The sequence below is a fragment of the Miniopterus schreibersii genome (assembly GCF_964146895.1).
Source record: "Miniopterus schreibersii genome assembly, chromosome: 2".
Lineage (NCBI taxonomy): Eukaryota > Metazoa > Chordata > Mammalia > Chiroptera > Miniopteridae > Miniopterus > Miniopterus schreibersii.
The window spans coordinates 2,444,275-2,465,672 of record NC_138102.1 but is presented as its reverse complement, the minus strand read 5'-3'; the positions used below and the strand labels follow the sequence as shown (position 1 = coordinate 2,465,672).

Here is a 21,398-nt window from a genome sequence, read left to right as displayed (position 1 = left end):
TGTGCAGGGTCTCTGCTACTTCATACATATGTTAGCACATTTGCTACTTGAAGCTCTCAAAAGGAGGTCCTGTTGTTTCTCCCCATTTCCCAGATGCGGAGCTCGAGGCTCAGGGAGGTGATTGCAAGGAAGATGTGGCTCGTCCCCTGCTGTGCCAGACTCTTCGGGGCCAAGTTCCTACCAAGGTGGGGAGCAGACAGGAGGCACAGGCTCTGCCCTCAGGAAGCTCCCTCCCGAATTTCAGGAATGGGGAGCTTGAGCGTAAGGACTTGGGTCCTGCAGGACACTGTCACTGTGTGGGCAAGAGATGCGTTGACGGCAAAGAAGCTCTGAGAAGATGCTCCCCGCATGGGTCACTGGGGACATGCAAACTAAACAACACAGCACCACACACCTGTCAGAACCACCTAAACCTGGAGCACCGGCCACGCCCAACCCTGGGAGGGCGCGGGGGGGGGGGCGCGGGAACTCACTTCACTGCTGGGGGGACGCAACGGGGTGCAGCCACCTCGGCAGGCAGGTGGCCGTCTCCTACACATCGATCCCACTGACCATTCAGCCCAGCAATCCTGCCACTTGCTGTTTACCCAGCGGAGCTGAAAACTGATGTCCACACAAAAACCTGCACTGGGACGTCTACAGCAGTTGCCGGAAGCTGAAAGCCGCAAGATGCCCCTCAGGAGGTGATGGACAAGCCGTGGTCCATCCGCACAATGGAACATGATTCAGAGCTGAAAGGAAATGACCTACTGAGCCATGAAAAGACACGGAGGAACCCGAAATGCATGTGACTGAGTGACAGAAGCCACCTGAAAAAGCTTTACACTCTGTGATCCCAACCCTATGACATCCTGGAAAAGACAGAACTATGGGGACAGGGGAAAGATCAGGGGTTTCTGGGGGTTGGGGGGTGAACGGGCAGAGCTCAGGGGACTTTAGGGCAGTGAACCTGCTCTGTGTGACGCTTGCTGACGGACACGTGTGCTCATGCGTGTATCCAAACCCACAGGATGAACAACAGTGCCTGCTGTCACCGCGCACTCCGGGTGACAGTGACGCGCCAGTGCAGGTGCATCAGTGGTGACAAACGTCCCGCCTGGAAGGGACACTGGTGATGGGGCAGGCGGTGCATGTGGGGGGCAGGGGATGTGGGAAATCTCTGCTCCTTCCTCTCAATATTGCTGTGAACCTAAAACTGCTCTGAAAAAATAAAGTCTATTAAAGAAACAAAACAAACAGAGATGCCCCAGACTTAGGAAACGGTCACCCAGGGCTCAGGAACGGGGAGCTTTGAAACAAGCACAAAAACAAGTAGAAACGACCGATCGGCGGTGGCTGTGGAGGCCGCACCCGCGGGTGAAGGAGCGCTGGTCCCGAGGTAGCCAAAGGCCGGGCGAGGAGAGGCCTGGGGACCTGGGGCAAGGAGGGCAAGGGGGGCCGGCCGGCCTCTCCCTCGGGCCTGTGCCCTGCAGGTTTTGCTTTGCGATCCTTCCCCCACCCACCCTCTGGCCCCCTTCCTCTGAGAATTGCTAACAAGTTCCTTTCCTCCACTTCCAGGCAGCTGTGTTTTGGTGCCGGGCCAAGGAAAATACCCACTGAGCGCAGACCCCGCTCACAGCTCGTGCCCAGGGAAGGGCACGGGAACGTTTTATCTTTAGAAGAATCCACAGAGGCTGCCTCTCCTGGTCTTTCCTCGGAGTCCTGAGGGCCCAGAGGGACAGATGTCACTGCAGGACCACACCGCCGGGCGGTGCCGCCCTGGCCGGATGGGGAAGCACGGACGGGGCTTGGCAGGCCTCCTTCCATCTCAGCTGGGGCGTCTCCAGCTGCCACACACAGAGGACAGTCCTCCAGCCCTGGGAGAAACCTCGGCCCCGTGGGACGCAGGGCGGAGGGCTCACCCTCCGGATGGAGGCCACCCCGGGGCCGGGACCGCGGTGGGATCAGAGGGAAGCATGGCTGTCCCTGGGCCTCTGACTGGGCTCCAGCCTCCTCCACACCAGCTTCCAGCCGGGCCAGCGACGGAGGGGACACACAGGCCTCATCTGAGATTCTAACAGGCTCCGAGCTGCCAGCCGGGCCTGGGGAAGCCCTGCTGGACGTGAGCCCCGCCCTCCCTAGGTGTCAGTTCTGTGAGGACAGTGCCCACACTCCACTCCCCTCCCGCCCCCTGCACTCACTGTGTGTCCTGTTCCCAAATGTACCAGCTCCCCCACTCTCCCCACAGGTCACCCCCTCTGGGTGGGGTCCAGCTCATCTTTCCCCGCCAGACCCCCTGCTGCAAGCTCAGGGTCACCGTGGTGCCTGCGGCCCTGACCCCTGCCACCTGCTTAGCACACAGGACGGCCCCCTCCATGGACGCGGTCCTCTATCCATCGGTCTCACTCTCTGCAGGTCGGGCGTGGCCGTCAGGGCTTAAGGTCCCACGTTGTCCCCAACTTAAAGTCCCCTGTGGGCCTGCGGCCTTTGCCACGTGTCCACACAAATGCGCCTCTGAGTTCCCCTCACAAAACCTAGCCCCTGGGGGAGGTCGGGCGTCTGCGGGAACAGCCTGCCATGGCTGGGACGCCGGCAGATTTAGGAAGACGGGCATTGTGAGGGACACTGGAGACAGAGCTGATGGGGACCTGCTGAACAGTGAGGGGGACCAAGGGAGCAGCGGGCACCGGTGGTGTCCCAGGCGGGCGTTCATCCGCTGGAGAGCTCCTCGCCCTCCCTCCACAGCCCCTGACGTGCTCCCGCCCCGTGCCCACGGGCAAGGCCCGCAAGAGCAGGGCATGTGGCCGCTGTCCTTGCCGGGTGCTCAGGGAGCTCCGGCGGGTCGTCTTGGCCTGGAAAACGGGAAATAGTGGAAACCCGTCCCCTGGGCCCCTCGGCACGGTCACCGCGTTGGGGGCTCTCGGCTTGAACTCCGGGGAAGAGCTGCTCAGACAACGGGAATGACCCCCCCGCCGTGCGAGTTCCCCTGGACAGCGGCCGCGGACGGGAATCGCGCGAATGCCCCTCACCTGCCCACTTAACCACGGCTAAAAGGGGAAATTTCACATCATGTGTATTTTAGCACAAGAGAACATTTTTAAAGAAATATCAGCCTCTAGAGAAGGTCATCATTCCCTTCTGACTTCTGCGTCTGTTCTTTCAAAGGAAGGGAAAGAGGCACCTACCGCCCGGCAGACTGAACACTAATCTCTGTAACCGTCACTGTTTGTGCGTTTTAACTCGACACCTTCCCCACCTCGCGTGCGCGTCGCCTGGTTAGACCCCGCGGCAAACCGCAGCGTCGCCCCGCTTCCCGCGGGAGGACTTGAGTCGGAGACCGCAGACCAGCCCGGGGCCACGCAAGCTGCGGGTCCTGGGTCAGGACGGGAACCCACCCCTCTCGCCCTCTCCCCCAAGGAGGGGGTCCCAAGTCCCTTCCCAGGGGACGCGTGGGTGCCCTTGGTCGTTCCCCAACTGGATTATTGAGGGGGCTGGCGAGGCAGGGGGCGCAGGAGGGGGCACGGGAGCTTGGCGGCCTCCCCACCCCGGCCCCTCTCGGCCTCGGCGCCTCGGGGAGGCCCAGGGCAACCCAGCCCAGCCCAGCTCGGAACCGACGCCTTCAGCCACACCGGCCGCCGGGGTCTGAGTCCGCTGTAAAAACCCGACGTGAAGCAAGCCAGGCCCAGAAAGACAAACAGGCACGAGCTGGTACTTACACGTGGAACCTGAAACGGCCGCTCGCAGAGCCAAGCGGGGCGTGGCGCCCGGGCCGAGGGCGGGGCCTGGGCAGATGGGGTCCGAGGCGCAGGCTTCCAGCTCTGCGGTGAGTGGCCCGGGGCGGCCCGAGCGCAGTGTGGGGGCTTCCATCGTTCCCTGTGCCCCCGGAACCTGCTGGGCGGCGTCGTACATGTTCTCGCCCCCGAAGGTCGCTGTGTGACGTGGTGGACACGTGACTTAGCCCGACTGGTAATCGTTCCACAGGGAACGTGTGTCAAATCGCCATGCGGTCCACCTTTGATGCGCACAGTTTTAATTTGTGACATCTCAGTAAAGCTGGGAGACGTTCTCAATGGCTGGTCACTCACACAGTCTCAGAAGGAAAACCACAGAAGGTCCCTCCATTCCTGTCCACTCCTGGACGGAGCTTGACCAGGGTGAGCGGAAGGGAAGCGACTCGCAAGGACTGAGTCAGTCACTGGGGACACTGCGAGGCCTGGGGGCCCCACAGGCCACCGGTCGAATCGAGGGCAGAGCCGGGGGCGGGGGTGAGGCTGCCGGACCCTGCGCTCTGCCTCCAGGCCACCCTCCGGCCAGACCCCACGGCCCCCTGCGTGGAAGCGCGGGCACGCAGGACCCAGGCCGGGCCAGCCCCCGTCCGTCCCCACACAGCAGACGTCCCCTGTGCCCGCCGCGTCTCGGGCCCTGTGCGAGGACAGGCGGTGGGGATAACCAGGCGGGTCCCGGCCGGAGCACCCGAGATGAACCAGGGACAAACGCCTGCCACATAATTAGCCCTAAAACAGGGCTCGGTCCTGCCCTGGCTGGTGAGGCTCAGTGGTTAGATCGTCGGCCTTCGCTCCAAAGGGTCACAGGTTCCACCCCCAGTCAAGGCAGGTACCTGGGCTGCAGGCTCCATCCCCGGCCCCCGTCAGGGAGGCAACCAGGAGACGTTTCTCTCTCCCTCCCCCCTCCCTTCCATTCGCTCTAAAGAGTCAATGGGGAAAACATCCCCGCGAGGGTCAGTTAACAGCATCACCTCCGCAAAACAAGCGGCCCGGTCCAGACACGGCGCCTGCGCTGAACCAGCGTTCACCACGCCGGCCACTGCCGGTGAGAGCCACGCGGGCGTCGGTGCGAAGGGGCCGAGTGCGGGGTCGGTGGGCACCTCCTCCCTCGGCGTCACACCCGGGGAGGCCTCTCCGAGTGGCCCGCGTCCGTCCCTCCCTCGGGACCGGCTGAGGCGCGCAGTGTGCGGACGTCACTAACCCGGGACCGAGAGGGAAGGGAATGTGACAACAGCCCACACACATCTGACTGGTGTAAACAGCAGGGAGGGGTTGGCGGCCTGGCATGTGGACATTTAAGTAGGAGTAACGGGGTGCGATTAAGGAAACGGAAACGTGGGCTGCCTTGGGGAGAAAACTTCCCGTGGCCTGGCCGCGGACACGCAGCGCTTTCTCCGCCGGGGCCTGGCTGTCACCTTGGGCTGCCGGGGACAAGGGCTGGACCCCCACCCCCGGGTGGCTCAGTGCCATGCAGGAGCCTGGAGGCCGAGTCCAAGAACACAGGCTGAGAGGCACGGGGCCGAGGGGTGTCCAGGGCCAGGCACTTGTGAGCCCAGAGGCCCCTGGCTGGAGTGAGAGCCTGGAGGGCGATCCCAGGACCCCAGTCTGCTGGTGGCTCCTGAACCTGGCCTGCCAGGGGCCCTGGGGGCTCCGCTGAGACAGAGAAACAGGATGAGCAGTGAGTGTGGGGTGGGCGGCTTTTTGCTTCTTGAGGAAAAAAAGAAAAAACAGGGTCACTGCCTGAAACAGAACTGGGCGAACCTCGGCCACGCTGGCCCGTGACGCGTGCCATCGGCCCCTCACCTCAAGGCCAGTGGGGAAACCACGGGGCTGAAGATTCACATCATGACAAAGGAGAGGGGAGCGACCGGCGAGGGCCGGGCCATCACCCCGCCCGCGCCCGCCCCTGCCGCCCCGGAGAGCACCCGGTCACGGATGCTGTCTGCCAGGCCCTCGGTTTGTCAGAAAGAGCATCATTTATAAGCGGCAGCCCTAGTCACTAAAGGCCACGATGACCTAGGAAAGGGGTAAACACCCTGGGGCAGGCGGCCTGGCGGTGAGTGGGGCCTAAGGAAAGACGCCCACAGCCACGATGCCAGCGCGGCTGTCGGCTGGGCTCTGTCCCATCACCGAACGCTCGCCGCTTGGGTTCCGTGCCCAGTGGGGGACGCGTTTCTCTCGCACTGTGAAGAGCCTGCAGGGGGTAGGGCCGGGCTCCGGCTGAGGCCCATCACGGCCGAGCCGCCACCTCAGGCCCGGGAGCAGTACCCGGCCACCAGGGCCCGCTGGCCGGAGCGGCCCGGCCCCGGGGAGATGCTGGTGATGTCAGATGCTCGTGTTTCCAGCTGGGCCGCGCCGGCCTGCCGGTGGCCGCACTCTGGGGACACAAACTAGGAAATGCTTCTGACCATCATGAGATGCAGAGGGTTCCACGGCCACGATTTCCCCCACTAACTGAGGTTTTCCCCTGTGGAAAGAAAGCGGTCACCAGCCCCAGGAGTCCGATTGGTCGGCAGCCAGGGGAACAGTCCTCACTGCGCTGGGGACATGGCAGAGCAGACGGAAACGCGGCCGCGTGATCTGGGCGGCCAGGGAGGGCATTCTTGGATGAGCCGGTGGGGCCACGGGCTTCCACCCCGTCCCAGGGGAGGCCCGGGGAGTTAACGGCTCCCTGCAGTTGTAAATTTCCTTTCGTTCCTTGGTTTGTTTACATTTGGGGAAACGTTTTTTGTGCTTTTAATGAAAAAAAAACAAGCCAAAAAGAAAAACAGAATGGTTCTTTTTTTAGCCTAAAGATGATAGTTTCCCATTCACAGAAAAACGTACACTGGTGTCCTCGGAGACACCTCGCTTCCTCGACGGGCCCGGTTCCCACATCACACACCACCTGCGTCAGAATCATCCGGCGAGGGGTCGACAGAATCAGTTTCTGGGTCCCTCTCAGAACCACCGACTCGGTCTCTGCAGGGTGGTCCTGGGAGATTTAACACCCAGAAGGGGGGGGCCCACTGACCCCGTCCTCTCCCCTCACTCTGGGGCCGTGAGCCTGGGGAGCAGAGCCGCGGGGACAGCTCTGTTCAGGAAGCAGCCGGTCGGCAGGAGAGAAGCGGGCTGCCGGAGGGCCCGGCCCCGCGGGTCACAGCTTCTCCTTCAGCCCGGCCCAGGGAGGAATACAGGCTGGGCGGCCGCGGGGCAGCGACTGCACCTTCTCCTTGGTGCTAACAGGCCACCGATCGCTCGCGTTTCGTTGCTGTTACTGCTTTTCTTTTGCTCCGTCAATCGTTACGTGTAACCCCCCGCTTGACGGGGGCACGGGGGAATTGTTCCCAGGCACAGCCTCGGCCTCGAGTGGCCTGAGGTAACCGCCCCCCTCCGCTGACCGTTAGATGCAGCCCAGCCGGCCCGTGGCCCTCGACCCTGGGAAGAGGCCATGTTCCCCACCCCCGCCCCGGCTAGCTGGGGGCAGCTGGGAAAGGAGAGCGGGGAACGAGGTCGGCTCTGGCACAGGCTTTGGAAGGGGACGGGAAGAGAGCCAAATCCGCGAAAAAACGAATCCTGGAGGCCGGCCCCAGGCAAATATGGAGCCAAAGTGATTACTGGGTCACCGAAGCCGGGACACTGCCAGGGAGAACCATCACAAGATCCCCCAAAAGGTGAGACGTGGGCATAAAAGGGGGAACCCACAACCAGAGCCCCTAACACTCGGGAACGGCTCATCCCACCAGGCGCCCGAAGGCCACGCGCGCCCGGCTCCCCACCCCTGCTCCGTGCCCAGGTGCTTCCTCACCAGGAGTCCACGCCGGGTGTCGGAAGCCAGCGGCTGCACCCGCCGAGGACACCTGAGGTCCAGGCCCTACGTCTGCGGGAGGCCCCCACCCGGCGCGCTCTGGGCTGTGGACAGGCCACTCGTAAATCTGTTGGCACCTCTGCAGGCTCATCTCCTGTGGGCAGGACGCCGGCCCCGCTGTACTGCCCCGTGGACGCTTTCCCGGCTCTGCCCCGGCTCTGGCCTGTCAGGGCTGAGGCCGAGCTGGCCCAGCGGCTCTGCGACTCCGGCATCCTCTGCCGTCACTGCAGGGCCACGGGAAGCGCATCCCAGGAAAACAGGAACCCGGGGGGCTGGGATCGTGAGCACCTTGGGGATGGTCCTCTGCTCCGAGCGGAGGCTCCCCTCAGCCTCAGAGATCCCACTCTGTTCTCTCTGCTCTGCCGTGAAACGGACCCTGAGCTTCGGTAACAAACCGCAGGGTGCTGCGGGCCCTCGGGTGTGGCCCGGCATCCTGGCAGCTCGTGAAGGCGTCTCCTGCTCACGGATCCTCCCAGTGCCAGCTCTGCCCAGGAGACACGCACCCGCCGCGTGGCCGTGGCCGTGGCCGTGGCCGCAGCTAGTGCTGCTGTGGCGGATGCCACGGCTGGGCTAAAGGACAGCGGCGGTCAGACCTGGAGGCTGACGTCAGGGACAAGCCCCAGCAGGCCCTGTTGGCTGAGGGCCCCCGTGGGCCGCAGACGCCGCCCTCTCCGTGTGTCCTCACAAAGGGGGCACAGCTCCGGGCTCTTCTCTTCCCCAAGGGAGCTACCCCCATCTCTCAGCCCCCGCGCATGGCACCTCTCAACGGCCCCACCACAAACGCCATCGCGTGGGCCGAGGGCTGCAACATCTGGATCTGGGGCGCGCGCCACCCCACAACAATCCCAGGACCCCAGGACCGAGCACCGGCACCTGCACAGCTGAGGTGGGGGGAGCACACCGCATGGCCTCTGCTCCCCCGACGGCTCGCGGCCCTGGGCACAAGGGCCCGTTGGTCAGCAGTGGGTTTTCCCAAACTAGACGCTAACGCGCTGGGAACGGGGAACCCGTGCAGCAGGCTGGGCTGGCTGGGCACTGGGTGGGCGCGGGGGTCACGGAGGAGACACTCGGGCTCCTCTGGGCCTCTGCCTCTCCCCCACCTGCACCCTCTTCCCCACCGCCCAGCAGACAGCGCCCCCTGCTGGAGAGGACAGGCACTGCTCCGCCACCCCCCAGTTCTCCGCCGGGTCACCTGAGGCACAGACAGACCCAAGTCGTCACTCGCTCGCTTTCTCCCTAATGCCCACAAACCCACAGGCAGGGGCTTGCCCCCGGACACATTCTACACCCACGAAAACTAAAGCCGAGCAGCACCAAGAGCGTGGGTGCCATGGCCTGTCCCTTCGGGCGGCGGGGTGGGCCAGACAACGGGGCCGGCCCGTGGGAGCCGCTGCCCCCGGATAGGAAGACGCTTCTGAACAGGAGGGACGACGAGAGGAGGGCTGGAAGGGGCGGGGACCCAAATGCTCCACCTGCCGCAGGGGGCTTGCTGCCGGCTGCTGCTCTGAGTAGAGCGCACAGGGCTTCTAGATTTGGCGGCGGCTGGTTTTGTTTTTTAAAAGCTGAGCGAGGCCTTGCGATCATCTAGAGCTCCACACCTTCCCAGAGACGAGGGGACCGGCGTGGCGGGGTGGGCGCCGCGACAGGCCAACAGCGACGGGCACTGCCGCCCCCATCCCGGCCAGTGCCGCTTCTCGGCACGTCACAGGGAGCCTCATCAGAGGTGTCCCGTGTCTCGGGTTCACGTCGTCCTGACGACTTTATAAAGCAGGTGTCACTGCTCCCCCTTTACAGACGGGCCTGCCGAGTTTCCAAGCTGGGAGGAGACGCCGGGGCCACAGAGCTGGTCCCGGGAGGAAATGCTGCCGCGGGATTGCGTGTCCTGTGGTCTGCACAGCCTTGGGGGGCAGAGGACCCCAAGGGGAGGTTGTCTCTGGGTAGGAAAGAGGTGAAAAGGCCCTTGGAGGGTGTGTGTGACGATAACACGGGGCAGGGCTGTGGGGACAGAGAAAATCTAGGAAATGACTGAACATCGGGTCACGCTTGCTGTCTGCCTGGAGCTGGGGCGGGGGGCTGGGGAGACTGACGTACGTGATCCTGCTCGTTCCTTACGAAGCCCCAGTGACACGGACACACGTGCGGATGCCAGGTGTCCCCCCTGGGAGGTCTCACCACAGGTCTGTCCCCTTCGGCGGGTCTCTGAGGGAGGTGGCCACCAGGGGGTGGCAGAGGGGCTGGCACGCGAAGGCTGGATCCTGCTCACTCCTACCCACAGCCTCGAATTCCCTGCGCTTCGCCCCGCGGTCCATGGTCGCAGCACCTCGCACCCGGGTTATGGAGACAGGCTTCAAATAACATTTAACTTGAAAACCAAAGGTGCTGCTACCTTCGATCTATTTTTTCAATTGAAATTTTTTGGGGACATCGGTTAATAAAATTATATAGGTTTCAGGGGTACGATTCTATACACATGGTCTGTATATCGTACTGAGTCCCCACCACCCCAGGTCAGGTCCCCTGCCATCACCATTTTCCCCTCCGCCCGCTCCCTCCCGTCTGTTAATAAGGCTTCTTCTCTAACACGGGGCTGGTTTCACAAGGACAGGGCTCCTTGCACCCTGCAAACCCGGGGCTGCCCTGGGAATTTAAGGGCCAGCTTCCCACCGGGCTTGGCCTCGAGAGTGTGGGGCGGTGAGGACACAGGTAAAGCGTGGGATTTGGAGTCAGACCAGTGCAGGGGTGCCTGCTACCTCCTGCCTCCACCGTGACGTCTTAATCAGGTCTGGGTGTTGCCCTCTGTCCTCACGGTCCTTTCCACACCTGAAACGTGAGCCAGGTGTGCCCGGCTCCCCTCGCTTCCCCGGCTCTCGGGTTCCCGGTGGTGTCGCCGTGTTGAGCTGTTTAGAAATCTGTCTGCTACGTGACTGTCAGTCCAGCCCAGGGCCAGCCTCACTAGACGACAGGAGTTCTCTGATCGCACCGGGGAGTGGTCTTGTCCTCCGTGAGCTGCAACCTGGTGAAAAACTCCTCTTTCTGCGGCGAGCGTTCTCCACGTGCCTTCCGGGGCCACTGAAAACAAGCCTCTCAACACGGCGCGCCCCCAGTCGCTTCCTTCGGGAAGCATGAGCGGGGCAGCCAGAAGTAACAACGACTTATCTCTTCATCAGAAGCAGGTGCAACAGCAAATATTTTCAAAATTATTCCCTGGATTCGCAGCACCATGAACTGACTGCGTTCGTGCAGCTACACCAGAAACGTCGGCGAGGCTCTCCCAAGTCTTGCAGATTGTAAGCTTGTACTGACTCCATTCACACTGGGACTGGTAATCACAGGAAGGTGGGGCATACTGGACTAGTGTCTGTGATATGACGCGGAGTCGCCTTCAGATAATACGGCTGAAAAAAACGACCAACGTGCCTAGGCCTGACATTTTAAATTTGGAAATATACAAAAATAAACCCAGTGTCCGCTGCAAGCCCCTCCCCGAGCGAGCACATCCCGCGTTGCATTAGCTTCAGGTTAACTCTAGTGGTACTTTGATGGAGTCTTTAGGGTTTTCTATGTACAATATCATGTCATCTGCAAATGATGACAGTTTTGTTTCCTCCTTTCCAATTTGGATCCTTTTATGTTTTCTTCCTGTCTGATGGCTGTGGCCGGGACTTCCAGTTCTATTAGAATAAGAGGGTGAAAGTGGACACCCCTGTCTTGTTCTGGTTTTTAATGGAGATGGTTTTAGTTTTTCCCTTTGAGTATGATGTTGGCTGTAGGTCTGTCGTATGTGGCCTCTATTATGTTGAGGTTGATCCCTCTATTCCCACTGTGCTGAGAGTTTTTATCAGAAATGGGTGCTGGATTTTGTCGAATGCTTTTTCTGCGTCTATTGATATGATCATGTGATTTTTGTCTTTCATTTGCTTATGTGATGTATCACGTTTATTGATTTGCAAATATTGTAGCAGCCTTGCCTCCCTGGAATAAATCCCACTTGGTTGTGGCATATGATCTTTTTAATGTATTGCTGGATCCGGGCATGTGCCCTGACCGGGAATCGAACCCTGATCTCCTGGATCCTAGGTCGACGCTCAACCCCTGAGCCACGCTGGCCGGGCTGCCATTATTTCTTCAAAGACGTTCTCTAAACCCTGCTTACTTTGACCTCCTCTGTCTGTCCTATAATATGGAGTGTTACGTTCCACGCTGTCCCACAGCTCCCTTAGACTGTCCTCCTGTTTTTTGTTTTTGGGTCTCTGATTTTTTTTCTACCCTGTCTTCTAATTCACTGATCCGATCCTCAGCTTCCTCTAATCTGTTTATTCCTTCCAGTGTATTCTTTATTTCTGCTATGTCATTCTTCATTTCTGACTGGTCATTTTTCAGTTTCCGTATCTTTTTTCATGCTGTGGAGCATCCTTACAATCAGTATTCTGAATCTATATCTAAGAGATTGCTTATTTCTACTTCATTTAAGCTCTTTTTCTGGAAACTTCTCTTGTTCTTTCATGTGGAGCTTGTTTTTTGGTCTCCTCATTTTGGCTACTTTTCTGGGTTTGTTTTTAAGTGTTAGGTAAGATCTGCTAGGACTCTGAGTCTTTTTGGAGGGTCTCTGGTACAGGCCAATGTCAGATGCAGTTTCTGGCTGGCCCTGAGTACCCTGTTTGGGGCTATCAACAGCCCTAGGCTTGAGGTCCCCTCTGCTGGGGCTGGGTGTGGTTGGACAGGACCAAGATGCACCCCAAAGTCTGCTTTTCCAAGGCCCGGGTCCCCAAGCAGGTCAGGCAAAGACTCACAGCACTTTGAGGTCTGCCTCTGCCTGCAGGCTGATTAATCTGATTCTCTTAATGAGCCTCAGGCTGCAGAAACTCCCCAGGGTGGGCAGCTGGTTGTTATCAGTCTCTCAACAAGCCTCAGGCTGCAGAAACTCCTCTGGGCAGGGCAAGAGGCTTCCCAGCAGGTGGGGCAACTGCTTCCCCCTCAGGGAAAAGCTGAAAATTATCTGCCTGAGAAAGACGTCCTCCGCGGTGGGGGGAATCCAGAGGGGTGCCTTCTCATCTCACTCTCCAGAGCCCACAACCCCAGGCTCTCCCCACACAGCTCCGGTCCACTCTGCCCTCCCTCTGCCAGGGCCCGAGGTGAGTGGCTGCAGGTGAAACTCTGTGCTTTGGCCCTTTGAGAGGGGCCTGCGTTTCCAGCCGTCTCTCCCTGGCAGAGAGAAACGCGGCTGCTTTTCACAGCTGGATGTCCTGTGGGCCCGTCTCAGCTCGGGCGCTCTGGGCTGGGGAGCCCAGCCTGGGGTTTAGGCCCCGGAGTCCTCAGTGGGAGCCCCCACAGCTGAGATCTCTCGGGCCCTTCGGCTGCTGCCTGTGGGGGCCCAGCCAGTCCTCTCGCGTCCGCGCTTCCTACCAGCCTCTGTGGGGTCTCCCCTCTTCCTCCTTGGTTGTGAGGGTGCTCTCCAGATAGTCTCCAGTTGGTTTTCTGGGTGGTTTTTCTATGTTTTAGCTGTAAATCCAGTTTGGTCCGGGGAGAGTGTCAGTGTAGCGCCCCTCAGTCCACCGCCCTCGTTTCCTTTTTCCAGGTTTTATTTCTTGGTTCTGCTCCACTGTCGTGGGCGCCAGCACTTTCTGGATGAACCTATCAAATCGCAACTTTCCTATCACTTGTTAAATGTTTAATAAAATATTAAAGGCCACTGACTTTTTAAAAAGAATTTGACTTCAGACTATTACAATTAAAACAACTGATTTAGACTTTCGACTGACCTCTAGCCCGGTGTGGCGATGATGAAGCCAAGCGGACCAGGTCCAGCCTCGGGCAGCGCCTACGGAACGAGGCCGCCCGTGTTGCCTGCCCCGTATGTACTTGCTGGGGCTGTGCCCGTCCTGGAGGCGAACCTCGGAGCGAAGCCCCCGCCCTGTGCCTGTGGTAGACCAGGTCTACGCAATGGAAATACCCAGGGGTGGGCAGAAGTAGCAGCTGCGCTGGGACACTGAGCTCATAGAGCCCTTGTCATGACCATAACCTGCACGTCTTTCTCCACACAAACAACCGCTAACCTACTTATATAATCAGTATAAAGATTAACACACTATTTTACATTATTTTTTTGGACTAATTTAAAAAATCTGGTGTGTATTTTACACTTAGAGCATACCTCGCATTTCACGGCTCTTTGGCACACGGGACTGAGGCCTCTGCCCAGGACAGTGCCAGTGGGAAGGTGGTTGTCGCTCACACATTCTAAGAGGCAAATGGGGGGGCTGGGCCCTGGCCTGGGGCTCAGGAGTCAGGGGCTGGGAGGTGGGGAGGTGAAGAGAGAGGAAGCCGATGGTGGCAGGAGGAAAGGGCCATCAAGTAGACTCACCTGGGAGACAGGCGGGAGGTGTGGCTGAAGGTGCCCCTGTGCCATCGGGCCCGGGGCTGGGAGGGTGCCCGGGAGATGCAGACTCTGGAGGCAGCAGATTGGAAGACACGCAGTCTCCACGGACTCTGTGACTCAGCCCGGTCCCAGAAGGTGGGTCAAGATAGAAGCGAGCCACCGTCACGTAACTGGCACCTGGCCCCAGCCCAGCGTCTCCTGACCCTCAGACCAGTATTTTTTGTGCATGGCACTGTCTTGAGGCCAAGTCTGGTTGAAGCCCCGTTGCTGGTCTTATGTTAGATTGGAGCCAACCATCGGTGATCAAATGGCACAAGGGGGGTTAGAAATGTGGCAGACACCCGGGTGGGAGCTGCCAGGGAGCCAGGGCCAGGGAGCGCCAGGGACAAAGACACACGGAGGGAGGCTTCGTATTGGAGTATTTCTATCTAAAATCCTTTACTCATCTCAGCTTCTAGAAACAGAGAGGGGGCAGACATACAGAGACAAAAAGGAAACATCTTAGCACACACGGAGAGGGATACAGTGTCCAGTACTGAGTTGTTAATACACTTTATTTCATTTCACAAGATCATGCGCCAAATTAGACCAACGTACCAAACACCGAAAACAAAGGATGTACTTGCCAGAGTATCACAGAGCCCACGTACGGGCACGTGGACCAAGGATTTGAGTCAACTGACAAGGCAAGGCACTGGCGTGGCGGGGCCTCAGGTAGCGCAGCCACCCAGCGGGAGACGGGGTTCCTGGGCGAGGCGCCCTTGCCACCTTCAGGCACAGAAAGGTCAGGACACGGGCGGTGACATCGCTGAGCACCGAGTGCTTGGAAAGGGGCGGGCTCCCCTCCAGGGCTTTGCACAGATTTTCACTTAATCCTCACATCAACCCTAAGCAGTAGGCACCTTTCTTATCACGCTTTTACAATTAGGGAAACCGAGGCACAGAGCTGAGGAACTGGCCTAAGGCCTCCACTGGCAAGGGCAGGAGGATTCGGGATCCCCCAGCCACTCCTCCCCAACAGACCAGGAACGGGAGTGGAATGCATCGTGAAGAACCTTGTTTTCTTACCTGAACAGCAGGCACGGTTCTGGGACGCGGCGCGGTCAGTGATGCGACCCCGACGTGCCCACGGCCTCAGGCTGCCCGGCCTCACTTGCCACCCGCCGGTCTCTGGAGTGCAGCCAGGACCGCCTGTCCCAGCCTAACCCTTGGAGGACACACCTTCCCCAGGCCACGCCTTATTCCCACCCGCGGCCGCACACGACACGGCAGGCGCCCGTCCGGCCTCGGCCGCGAGGCTGGGAAGGACCCGCAGGGGCTGCGTGCCCATGCCTGGCGCGGGCCTTCTGTACGCTCCGTTTCTACTTTGCCAATGGGCAACCTAATGAGACAGGGACCTATTCCTGACAGAGACCTATTCAGTAAATATAAACGGCGACATTCCAGAGGAGAAGTAAAGCGCGCGCTACCTGCGCGGGTAGGGCTCCGAATGAGAGGAGCCCAGGGGGACGGGGCGGAGCGGAAAGGCCCCAGAGGTCCCCCCCAGGGGCGGGCGGGCGCCGGGGCGGGGGGGGCGGGCGCCGGGAGGAGCGGGGCGGGCGCCGGGGCCAGGGGGGCGGGCGCCGGGAGGAGCGGGGCGGGCGCCGGGAGGAGCGGGGCGGGCGCCGGGGCCAGGGGGGCGGGCGCCGGGAGGAGCGGGGCGGGCGCCGGGAGGAGCGGGGCGGGCACCGGGGCCAGGGGGGCGGGCGCCGGGAGGAGCGGGGCGGGCACCGGGGCCAGGGGGACGGGCGCCGGGGCCAGGGGGGCGGGCGCCGGGAGGAGCGGGGCGGGCGCCGGGGCCAGGGGGGCGGGCGCCGGGAGGAGCGGGGCGGGCGCCGGGGCCAGGGGGACGGGCGCCGGGGCCAGGGGGACGGGCGCCGGGAGGAGCGGGGCGGGCGCCGGGGCCAGGGGGGCGGGCACCGGGGCCAGGGGGGCGGGCGCCGGGAGGAGCGGGGCGGGCGCCGGGAGGAGCGGGGCGGGCACCGGGGCCAGGGGGACGGGCGCCGGGAGGAGCGGGGCGGGCGCCGGGAGGAGCGGGGCGGGCACCGGGGCCAGGGGGGCGGGCGCCGGGAGGAGCGGGGCGGGCGCCGGGGCCAGGGGGGCGGGCACCGGGGCCAGGGGGGCGGGCGCCGGGAGGAGCGGGGCGGGCGCCGGGAGGAGCGGGGCGGGCACCGGGGCCAGGGGGGCGGGCGCCGGGAGGAGCGGGGCGGGCGCCGGGAGGAGCGGGGCGGGCGCCGGGGCCAGGGGGGCGGGCGCCGGGGCCAGGGGGGCGGGCACCGGGGCCAGGGGGACGGGCACCGGGGCCAGGGGGGCGGGCGCCGGGGCCAGGGGGGCGGGCGCCGGGGCCAGGGGGGCGGGCACCGGGGCCAGGGGGGCGGGCGCCGGGGCCAGGGGGGCGGGCGCCGGGGCCAGGGGGGCGGGCACCGGGGCCAGGGGGGCGGGCGCCGGGAGGAGCGGGGCGGGCGCCGGGGCCAGGGGGGCGGGCGCCGGGGCCAGGGAGGCGGGCGCCGGGAGGAGCGGGGCGGGCGCCGGGGCCAGGGGGGCGGGCACCGGGGCCAGGGGGGCGGGCGCCGGGAGGAGCGGGGCGGGCGCCGGGGCCAGGGGGGCGGGCACCGGGGCCAGGGGGGCGGGCGCCGGGAGGAGCGGGGCGGGCGCCGGGGCCAGGGGGGCGGGCACCGGGGCGGGGGGGACGGGCGCCGGGAGGAGCGGGGCGGGCACCGGGGCCAGGGGGGCGGGCGCCGGGAGGAGCGGGGCGGGCACCGGGGCCAGGGGGACGGGCGCCGGGAGGAGCGGGGCGGGCACCGGGAGGAGCGGGGCGGGCGGGGTGGGCTCCCGGCCCGCCCGCCTGCCCACTGCAGCCTCAGGCATGTCGGGGGCACAGCCCAACCGCTAAAGAACTCTCAAGCCATTCGCAGCTGCCACATGTCTTATAAAAGATACAGGTGAGTTTACAGAACCAAACTAATACACTGCTTCACAAGTTTGAGTGTTTTCTTGTCTTTTTTCCCAACTTGCTCAATACTTTAAAACAGTATAGAATGCAGGGCCAGCCAGAATGCCTGTTTCGTGTGATAGAAGACTGTTGGGGAATTCTGGGGTCATAAAACATTAAAGAGCACAGACATGAGAGACAGTGAAAGATTTTATTTTTTCTTTTACTTTCACCCAAACGCACCCTTCTCTGAAGAACACAAAAGCATGCACATCGGTGGTGCTCTTACAAAGAAAAACTGAGTAACAACTGAGCTGTAAAAACAACACAAACAAAAGCTAAATGATATTATGTGAAAAGGTTTACAAGTAGAGGTGGGACTCTTAATTTTAGAAAATAACAATTCAAGTCATCAACACACATTAAAAAGAAGCTTCTAATTTTCCAAATATTCTGATACAAAATTTTTAACCAAATATTTATAGACCCTTTGTGAGAAGCATATAAGTAGAGTCATAAAAAACATGATTTTTCAAGGGATCTTAAGCAGTTCACTTTGCCTTCTTAAAATCAGTTACGATCAGTATAATTCTAATGGTATTGCTTCTTAAAATTTAAACTTAGAGCATAACCATTATATTCAAAGTAAGTTATACAACTTACAGTTATTTTGCTCTAATTAGAAACAGGGTCTAACTTTAGGACTTTAGAAAAACCATGTAACAAAAACATGTTATTGATCTAAATTTCACTTTACAGATGAGAGAAAACTGCAGTTTGGTATGAGAGCACTTTTCAAAAGTTTTACTGACCAACCCTCCCCCCTCCCCCATCCATGACCAGGCCAGTGGTTTCCGTGGGACTGTGTGCATGTGCATGTGTGTCCGTGAATGTGCATCTATGAGTGTGTGTACATGAATGTGTGTCTGTGTGTGTACATGAATGTGTGTGTACATGAATGTGTGTGTACATGAATGTGTCTATGAATGTGTCCGTGAATGTATGTCTGTGAATATGTGTCTATAAGTGTGTACATGAATGTGTGTCTGTGAGTATGAGTGTGTACATGAATGTGTGAGTGTATATGAGTGTGTACATGAATGTGTGTCTGAGTGTGTGGACATGAATGTGTCTATGAGTGTGTACATGAATGTGTGTCTGAGTGTGGACATGAATGTGTGTCTGAGTGTGTGTACATGAATGTGTGTCTGAGTGTGGACATGAATGTGTCTATGAGTGTGTACATGAATGTGTGTCTGAGTGTGGACATGAATGTGTGTCTGAGTGTGTGTACATGAATGTGTGTCTGAGTGTGGACATGAATGTGTGTCTGAGTGTGGACATGAATGTGTGTCTGAGTGTGTGTACACATACACGCTGACAGACTGATTCCTCCTGCCCGGCTCTTCAGCGGTGCTGCTGCTCTAACTGGCTCGCTCTCTGGCTCGAGACCCAGTTACCCAGAGGCTCCCTTAGTCACTGACTTTGGTCTGTCCATCACGGGTCAGCTGGTGTGCGTCAGCTGGAGCAGTGACGCAATTCAGGACAAAGCCCACCAGCAGGCGCAGGGCTGTTACCGTAAAGGACTGGCAGGCAATCAAGTCTAACCAGTAACACAGAAATGGAGCAGATCACACTGCAGAAAAGTCTCCACAGGACACACTGACATTTGTGGGATTTGGTACCTGAGACGCAGCCCTTGTGGTACAGGTGAACTGCGCACCCCCGTTACACGCATGGGGGTACCCGAATCCGCATGGACCCGGTGGGTCACATCTGGATTTCGCGGCTCGAGGAGAGTGAATTTCCTGGCATGAGACAGACGCACAGTCTTGCGCAGCCAGTGAGCTCCCCGACCGGGGCTGTAGTAGTTCCCCAGCGGACAGACACCACGCCACACCCCTCTCCTGCGAGCCCACCGTGCAAGCCCTGGAGCACCCCATGGCCGCCACAGAGACGGGCACGGTGAAGATCGACCACATGGTATAAAAATGATCTCGGGAGTAAACATTTTGCTAAACCCCAGAGTGACAGGAGAAAGGCACACGCTAGTGAATCTGCAGACATCTGAAGGCTCCCATCACCTCAATGTTGGGGGACCCAGGTCCAGCAAAGGTACACAAAGATCACTTTTATATAAAAAAGTAAAAGGAAACCTAAGGTTTTCGGGTGCGTATGGCACAGAGGGTGCGAGGTTCGGGGAGCTCAGCTTTACCCTCAGAGGGCTGGGCAGTGTCAGGTCTCGCACAAGACCCCCGGCCACAGTTTCAACTCACTGAATTCTCCCACTTTACACATTAGTCTTCGTAGAGTACGGGGTGTGCAAATTAAGCTGTTTCAATAAATATTAGAAACGTGGATCATTTTGCAAATAGAGTGAAGTCAGCTCAGACAGCAGGTGCTCACCAGAGCGGATCCCCCCCAGGGGGGCCTGGCCCTTCCTTTCTCTCCCCTCGACACTTAAATACACTTTCTCTCACCGACCTGGAGAAATTGCGCAAGAAGAAAACATTCCATAGCTGCAAGACACTCAATACTTTAGTGGTAAGAGCCGGGAGCAGCGAGGTTGTCAAAAATAGAAAATAAGGAACAGTGAAATGTGCGAGCACAGGCCCTGAACGGCAGACAGCGACAAGCCCCGCAGCACTAACGCGCCCCAGGCCCCCGGCTCACAGACAGGCCGGCAGCGCCCCCTCGGGGGCTTCGGCACTGACGTGAGACGGGGTGAGTGTGCCCAGGCCGCCCGCAGGCCGGCTTTAGTCAGAAATTCTATTTTATCCGAAGTTCAATCAACAAGGCTTTATTTACACTTCTCATTAATTCGGGAGGCAATCTGGCGGAACGGGCGCCATCGCCATCCACGGAGCGCCTCAGGCCTTAATGCTGACCCACAGGCAGCCAACCACGGTGCCGTAGACCCAGGTCTTCAGGTAGAGCCTCCGGCCAGCCTCGGTCACCAGCATGCCGGCGGTCAGGGCGCTCAGGATCAGCAGCGACGGCAGCGTCTTCTTGAGGCTGAGTTTAGAATTAACACTGTTCCCAGGAAACCGGCTTCTCCGGCCCGGGTCCAGGGAGTCGTAGAATTCTATGAGCAGCCTGCGGCCAGACGGAGAAAGTTCTGCGTTTCAGTTTTAGTCGTTTCAGTGCTTTAATCCAACGAATACCTGTTGGGCACCTGTTATGTGCTGGAAGTTACAGGTCCCTGGGAAATAAAGATGAACGTGGGGCCACCCAGGGGGCTGGTTTAACTGCAGTGTCTAGACTTTTAAAGTACCTTTCATGTGCCCGATGAGCAGTGTATATAAACTGCACTATACGCCATGGTTCCAAGTCATTTTATGGGGATGATTTTGTTTTATAAACTTCAGGTCTTTAAAGCCTTCCAGGCCCTGACTCGCACGGGGTGATGAGCCCTCTGGCCTTCTCTCTGCCTTCCTGCCTTCACCCCCCCGCAGCCCCCACTCCCCCAAAGTCACAGGGCAGAGCAGCAGTGCTCACAACACACATGGCGCCTCCTGTTCCAGGGAGTTACGAAACTGGCCCAAAGGGAAAACGGTAAACGTACTGTTCAGGCTTTCTTCCTGAGAACAGATTTTCATGTCAAAACACACAGATCTTACTTTTTAAACGTCTCCCTTGACAGAGTGTGGCACTGAATGGTGGTTTAATAATTCACGTTGTGTACAACTGAGAGTCAGTGAAATACAGACATTTGGCTACTGGTTTCTGAACGTACTGAGTTTTGCACACTGGGTTTAGCACACTTCAGTCACTCTGTTGGTAGCCAGCCCAGGAGGACTAACTGGGACACATTTTACTGTAAAGCAGCAAGGAAAGGAGGCAGAGGAGCAGGCTCCCGAGAAGGGGCCTCTCAGGAAAATAAAACACTTGGGTAGAAATTCTGAACATAAACATAATTTTGAAAGGATTTTTAAAGTCCTGAAAAAAACATACTTTTCAATGTGGCCTTTATATATATATGTGTGTGTGTATATATATATATGTATATATATATACACACACACATATATATATATATTTTAAATATATCTTTGTTGATTTCAGAGAGAGGAAAGGAGAGGGAGAGAGAGAGATAGAAACATCAATGATGAGACAGTCATTGATCGAGCCCGCAACCCGGGCATGTGCCCTGACCGGGAACCGAACCCTGATCGCCTGCATCCTAGGTCGATGCTCAACCGCTGAGCCACGCCCGGTCGGGCGTCAATGTGGCCTTTATAAATGGCACATCCTATAACTAATGGAAGGTCCATCTTTTCAAAAAGAAGATAAAAGTGTAGATATTTAAAATATATTTTCAAAAAACAAGACACATGTCAGGAAGGACCAAACCGCCCCCGAGAGCAGAGTGAGCAGCAAACACAACACGTCTTGAAGTTTTTACCAAGAAAATCAGCTTCCAAGAGTCACATCGAAACC

At 59.3% G+C, this 21,398-nt stretch overlaps 1 protein-coding gene across 7 annotated transcripts in view; it reads right to left on the bottom strand.

Moving 5' to 3' along the window:
* AGPAT5 (1-acylglycerol-3-phosphate O-acyltransferase 5) overlaps positions 1-21,398 on the bottom strand; it is a 77,584-nt gene that overhangs the window by 25,072 nt on the left and 31,114 nt on the right. For 2 of the 7 annotated variants that reach the window (XM_081131013.1, XM_081131014.1), the window contains exon 8: positions 17,151-20,054. The exons of 2 other annotated variants lie outside the window; for them this stretch is intronic. In XM_081131013.1, coding sequence (XP_080987139.1) covers positions 19,829-20,054 — 226 coding nt within the window. In that variant the 3' untranslated portion in view covers positions 17,151-19,828. Of the gene's footprint in view, positions 1-17,150; positions 20,055-21,398 lie in introns of those variants that run through there. 3 more of the 7 variants (XR_013998345.1, XR_013998344.1, XR_013998346.1) reach the window with 3 other exon arrangements.